This window comes from Rana temporaria, chromosome 3, assembly GCF_905171775.1.
Source record: "Rana temporaria chromosome 3, aRanTem1.1, whole genome shotgun sequence".
Classification (NCBI taxonomy): Eukaryota; Metazoa; Chordata; class Amphibia; order Anura; family Ranidae; genus Rana; species Rana temporaria.
Window position 1 is genome coordinate 266,337,473 of NC_053491.1, and position 6,438 is coordinate 266,343,910.

General features: G+C 42.5%; 1 protein-coding gene across 1 annotated transcript; it reads right to left on the minus strand.

The window, feature by feature from the left end:
- Window positions 1–698: 698 nt before the first annotated feature.
- On the minus strand, window positions 699–2,342 carry LOC120930444 (putative golgin subfamily A member 6-like protein 3). The gene has a single exon (XM_040341630.1). The coding sequence runs from the start codon at window positions 2,082–2,084 to the stop codon at window positions 699–701; it is 1,386 nt and encodes a 461-aa protein (XP_040197564.1). The 5' UTR covers window positions 2,085–2,342.
- Window positions 2,343–6,438: the final 4,096 nt, after the last annotated feature.

Below are 6,438 nucleotides of genomic sequence, written 5' to 3' on the forward strand. Positions count from 1 at the left end.
CTGGGAAAAAATCCCTGTGGGATTTGAGTAAAGCAGCAGCCTCAGGGAGGAAAAAGAAATTTAGTGCCTTTTTAAATTCGGCGCCGCCGTCGCGGCGCTGATGACGCATGCGCGCATGCGCAGTAGCGTCCCGGCGCCATCTTGGATGAGGGCGAGGAGACCGCCGACATCATCATTCAGCTGCACGCATGCGCAGTACGCTAGGGGGACGCGGCGGTGCTATGAGGGACTACATGGCTCAGAGAGCCCGCTGGAGAAGGTATAGTGAAGGTAATGTTTGAAAATAAATAGAGGAAAACGGAGCAATAACCCCATAAAGTTCCACTGGGCAAAATTAGAGGTATAACATGGGACAGAACACCCAGGGAGCAAAGAGGGAGCCACACTTGCCTGATTAAGCTTATTTAAAGCTTGTACATATGCCAGGAATTTATGCCGGGATTTAACCCCTGAGACCACCAGAGCGGGGTTCCCCCTATAAAGCTCGTTTAGAGACTGTACAAGGGGGACTTCCAAACAGGAGAGGCTGAACCTGCTGGGGCGATAGCGGTAGGAGACAAGCTGTACGTCCACGTCCTGTCAGGTGAGGATAAAAAAAGAGAATAATGCCGGGTGTCTCCCCTTCAAATTTATAGCTAACCAATCCTGTCAGGTTGTGGGGGCGGAGTCACAACCCAGTGTGTGCTGCCATAAATGCGTCAGGAAACAACATTTACAAATAACTCGTCATTATCTAGCCCTGTAGCTTTGTATAATATATGCATTCTTTTTACATACTCATAAAAATTTTCAGACCCGTTCTGTTTGCATGACATCATAGTCTGTATGCCGGACTGATTTTTATAAACCTTTTGCCAGGCAGACCCCACAGAGGTCCAAAACTCTTTCCATCCCCCCGTTTTTTTGTAGGGTTGTGATTCTGAGAAAAGCGTGGACACATCAATGGAAGTGATAGGGTCTGGGTCCACAGCTTGTATAATGATTTGACAATCTTCCTCACTCATCCTGCAACCTGTACAGTGCCTTTCTAAGAAGAGTGCTACCTCCATCGGGTGTTTCTGGGGCTTGGGACATAAATCTCTGATATCTTTTATTGTGCCCAGGGGGAGGGGAACCTGTATTTCAGTCGTGCCCATTGTGATAAGGGGGTATTTACCACTTAAACCCAGGTCAGTATTAGATTCTGTGTGTGGGTGTGTTTTGAGATGGTCCGTTCTCGAGCGGGTGGTAATATGGCTCTCATCCTCTATAAGTTGGAGTGTGCGGGCCATTTCCTCAATTTTTGCTTGTTGCTTTAGGGTTGCTTTTTCCTGTGCTGTTTGCTTTCTTTGCTCTTCTAGGGTTTGGGCTAGTTCCTTGACTCGCTCAACCTGTTCTTTTAACTGTGTCTCCTCCATCTGTATCTGAATTTTCCTTTCATTTAGAGCATGTAACCTTCTTATACTCTCCTCTTCTTCTTCCTTTTGCTGCTCTCTCACTTTTCTCTTCTTTTCTTCCTCCTCCTCCCTTTCCTGTTCCTTCCTTCGTTTTTTCTCCCTCTCTATGTCTGCCAACATTTCCTTTTCCTTCTGTATTCTATCTTCCAGCTCCTGTATTTGCTTTAGCTTTTCTTGTTCCCGTCCTAGCCTTTCTTCCCTTTTTCTTAACTCTTCCTCCTCTGTCTCTCTTCTCTTATTTATTTCTTTTAGTTCCAACTCTCTCTCTTTTATTTTCTGCTGTCTTTCCCATTCTTCCTTATTGTCCCCATCTGCCCCTATGTACAAGACTGCAGCAAGCGTGTTACTGTCAAGTGAGGGATATATTGATTTGGGAACTTCGCTGTCTTTGATTAGCATATATGGGGGTGGGCGCGGCGGGGGAAGGGAGGAAGATAATGTGGGGGGTGAAGGGAGTGGAGAGGGCTGTGGGGGGAAGGGGGGAGGGAAGGTATTAACTGTGTCTAACGGATTGTCTTTCATTTTTGGTGGGGCTGGAGTAGTCAATTTCTTTTTATACACAACCATTGCCTTTTTCCATTTTTTATAACAATTTCTCATATATTCCTGATTGTGGGTACTCGGTGGATAGTTGTGTTTTTTGTGCATGCCGCAAATTTTTCTAACCTCCTCCCATTGTTCCTCAGAACAGGGTCCCGAGGCCCCCAGTCCTGAAATATGTAATTGGGCTGCTCTTTCACATACATTTTGCCAAAATGGTTCAACACAACTATTCCCCAAGTTACCCCTAACAAAATCAACAGGGGAAGGTTGGTCCGGCTCACCTTCCGGACTGTCTTCCCAATTTATTGCCCATTTATAGACCAACGTCCGAGGGTTTCACATATTCCCAAGATTTAGGACAAACTACACGTTATGTATTGTTTTGATTATTTGTACAATTTCTCTCGGGGATCTTCCCAAAGGATATCCTCCAAAATTGTGCAGGTTATATCTCAGATAGTGGACACCAGATGGTCTGACTCTGTGATATGGACCCTTCCCCAATTTACTGTGATAACCCCCCCCCCGGAACGATGGCCACTAAACGTGCAGAGTGGGCATAGCACACAAATAATAATCTTACTAAACAATGTTCACACATAGATTTTTACATAGATTATATACAGTATAATAGACCTTAATACATATACATATATACATACATATGCAAAAATGACCAATACAATGCAGTTATTGTTATATTATACAGTATATACTTATCAATAACATAGTAGGTTTCCACACACCCGTCCTTTCCTATGAGAGGCAGCTACGTTGCTCTCATAGCAGAAAATACAATATGCTTCTAAAGCCTTTTAGTCCGGCCACACCAGTGGGACAATCCTTATCCTTTAACCCAGGGGTTGACAAATTTGCTTGGAATCTAGGAGCCAGTTAAAAAAGTTAGGAGCCAGAAAACGCACCCGTCCCGACGAGCTTGCGCGCAGAAGCGAACACATTCATGAGCAGCGCCCGCATATGTAAACGGTGTTCAAACGCAATTTTGAAGCGTGACATGTTGGGTATGAATTTACTCGGCGTAACATTATCTTTCATAATATTAAAAAAAATGGGGATAACTTTACTGTTGTCTTATTTTTTTATTAAAAAAAGTGTATTTTTTTTCCAAAAAAGTGCGCTTGTAAGACCGCTGTGCAAATACGGCGTGACAGAAAGTATTGCAACGATCGCCATTTTATTCTCTAGGGTGTTAGGATAAAAAATATATATAATGTTTGGGGGTTCCAATTAGAGGGAAAAAGATGGCAGTGAAAATAGTGAAAAATTACATTAGAATTGTTGTTTAACTTGTAATGCTTAACTTGTAATACCAACGGCCACCACCAGATGGCGCCAGCTCACATCTGGTGGTAATAACTTGTAATACCAACGGCTCACCACCAGATGGCACCAGCTCACAAAAAAAAAAAAATTTTTTTTTTTTTGCCCACCTTCCAAGCCAAGTCGCCAGGACACTATTTCTAGTCGCCATTGGCGACCTGGCGCTCCCGGGATTTGTCGATCCCTGCTTTAACCAATCCAACCTTCAGAGCCCAGGACTGCCAATCTAGCAGGTCCTCGAGGTCTATTAAAAAAAATCAAACAATACAGCAAGAGCCCAGGACTGCCAACCTAGCAGGTCCTCGAGGTCTATTTAAAAAAATGAAACAATACAGCAAGAGCCCAGGACTGCCAACCTTCTTTAACTTTCTTTAATGTGACATGTCACTGTCGTCAGCGCCCCCCCCCCCGATTCTCATTTTTAATGTGCCATGTCATTTTGCTTAGGGCCCCAGGGAGGTCAGGATCGGCACTGGGTCTAGTAATGACCTGGGGGGAGTGGTGGCGGGGAAACTCATGCTATTTTTTTCAATGATTTTTATCCATATTGCAGGGACCAAACATTACATTAAAGCCGCAAGCAGTATTAAATTACTTTTTTCTGAGAGTAATCTCATGTTGTGCAGGGACATTTCTAAACATGTGCCACTACTATAGACACCCAGCAGGTACCATATTTAAAATGATTTTTTTTTTCACTTTAAGCATCATTAAAATCGCTGCTCAAGAAAAAACTACAGTTTTTAAAACTTTTTTTTCCATTGATACATGTTCCCTGGGACAAGACCCGGGTTCTCAAAGACGTTTTCCATCAATAACTTGCATATTGGACTTTAAAATGAGCACTTTTGAATTCGAACGTTCATAGACTTCAATGGGGTTCTAAATGTTCGTGCGAACGGACGGTCTGTTCGAACGTTCTGGTGCGAACCGAACCCGGGTTCGGGTCATCCCTAGCTGTAAGCCATAATCATCACAATTATGACAAATCACATCTGGAACTATATTGCTTTGCATGTAATGAGTCACTCTCATATATTAGTTCCACCTTTTAAGTTAGTGAAATAAATGAACTTTTGCACGATATTCTAATTTTTCGAGTATCACCTGTATATATTACAGAGACTCTATGGAACCATCAACTGTCAACCCCCTGATGAAGACTGAAAACAGTTGAAATGCGTCATTATTTTTGCTGATGGTGCATTTGTTTATCAATCATACATGTTGATGCTCCAGTCATAAGCCTGTATTGTTTATAACCATAGTTTTTATGTTCTTCAGCTTGTGTTGTTGTATTATACTGTCCCTGTATTCCAGGGCTCATTTTAATGTTGTAAAATAAAATTTTGTATTTTTAGATAATTTTGCATATTGTTTACACTTACAGCTTATTTGTATTGGAAAGCCCCAAATCTTTGTTCCCCTACACATTGTGGGTTCTGAGTGCCATACACGTCCACCAGTTATTGGATACCCATGGCAACTGCTGTCCAATTCTCCTGCTGAGTTAACCTTTCGTAGTAGCCTTGCTTCCATACTTCATGTGTGCTTTACAGCCATACGCCATTTACCACCATGTACCTTTTGAATAACTTCAGACCAGGCTTTATTGAAGATTCAGTAACACAGTTCAACAGCACACATGAAACAGAGTGAATCCTCAACTAACTAATGCAGGCTGGCCAGGTTCATATATTCAAGAGAAGCCGAGTCCATTCAGCAAAATGGTATTGGTAGGTTCCTAGTCCAGGAAGAATCCTAGCAGGGTGACCCAGAAGGGGGTCACATGCTCCAGTAGAACCACATGTAGCAGCAGTTCTTCCTCTATAAATCCCATGTGGAAGAGAGAAAGAGAGCTCTGAGCCATCCCCTGTAATTATGTGGCTTACAGTAGGGGGCAGGACTCAGAAAGCCCAGGAGAGAGGCTAGACACAGTTAACCCCTTCCCATCCCAGGCAGCCTGTAACTGTCTGTATAACTACACAGTGCAATGAATACAACAGCATAAATACATTGAATGATACCTTAAAGGCACCTGTTTTCTTTTGTGCTGTGACCATATTCATTCCTATGGGAGGGTGCCATACAGACAGGGCAAAACTGGAAAGGAATGTAAGCATTTCACCAAGTGCAATGCAGTTGCCCTTTACATTTTATACTTTAATTGCAGGATTGGTGTTAGCATTTTGCCAAACCTTTGTGTATGAAATCAACTGAAACCTTGCGCGGAAAAATTTATGAAACAGATAGCACATATAAGAAAAAGTATCATCTAAAGTAGTCAACTGTGTTGTCTGCCCAGGGAGCCTTTGTAATAAAGAATCTGAGCTGGCAGAATAGGGTGCTAAGTCTGTACCAGCGATAAGCAATCTTTTGCACATTTGGATTTCAAATGTAGTATCCCTAAGGCCCCTTACCCCATAGGGCAGGCTCCACTGCAGTCCGCCTGCTCAGCTGGGAATCTGTCCTCTAATCCCCGATGAGCAGGTAGATGGCTGCAAATGCAGAGCGGACACAGACATAGCCTGCTCTCCTCTATGGGTGGATTGCTGTAAATAGACTGCCTGTTCGTTTACACCAGACTGCCATCTGATCCGATCCGCCAGACGAATGGGAAATAATCAGGATCTGTTTTCAGCCTACAGGATGGGATCAGATGTCAGCGGGTGTCAAGTGACATGTAGAGGAGACTGGAAAAGGGCTGATACCTAATTGTGTTATTATGTTTGAATTTTTTTAAAAAAAGAGAAAAATACAACAAATATATTTTTTCATCATTTGTTATCTATTAACCTCTGAACGACTAAGAATTTTCTTGAAATACAGTGAGGCTCTAATGGTTCCAATGAATGCTTGGCAACTGCCAAACCATCTTACTTGTTAAACTCTTTGTCGTGAAATTAATTTACTCAGAAGAATAAAATTAATTAGTAACCTTAAATGACAGTATATGTTATTTAACTGTTGTACTGTTAGAGATAAAACTTCAAAGTAGTTCTAAAGTCAATTTTTTCTTTACCTTAATGCATTCTCTGCATTAACCACTTCCATGCTAGGCACTTACGCACCTTCCTGCCCAAGCCAATTTTCAGCTTTCAGCACTGTCGCAATTTGA

Excerpts from the sequence above, each read along its gene's own strand:
- LOC120930444 (XM_040341630.1), bottom strand. The coding sequence starts at position 2,084 with ATGCACAAAAAACACAACTATCCACCGAGTACCCACAATCAGGAATAT.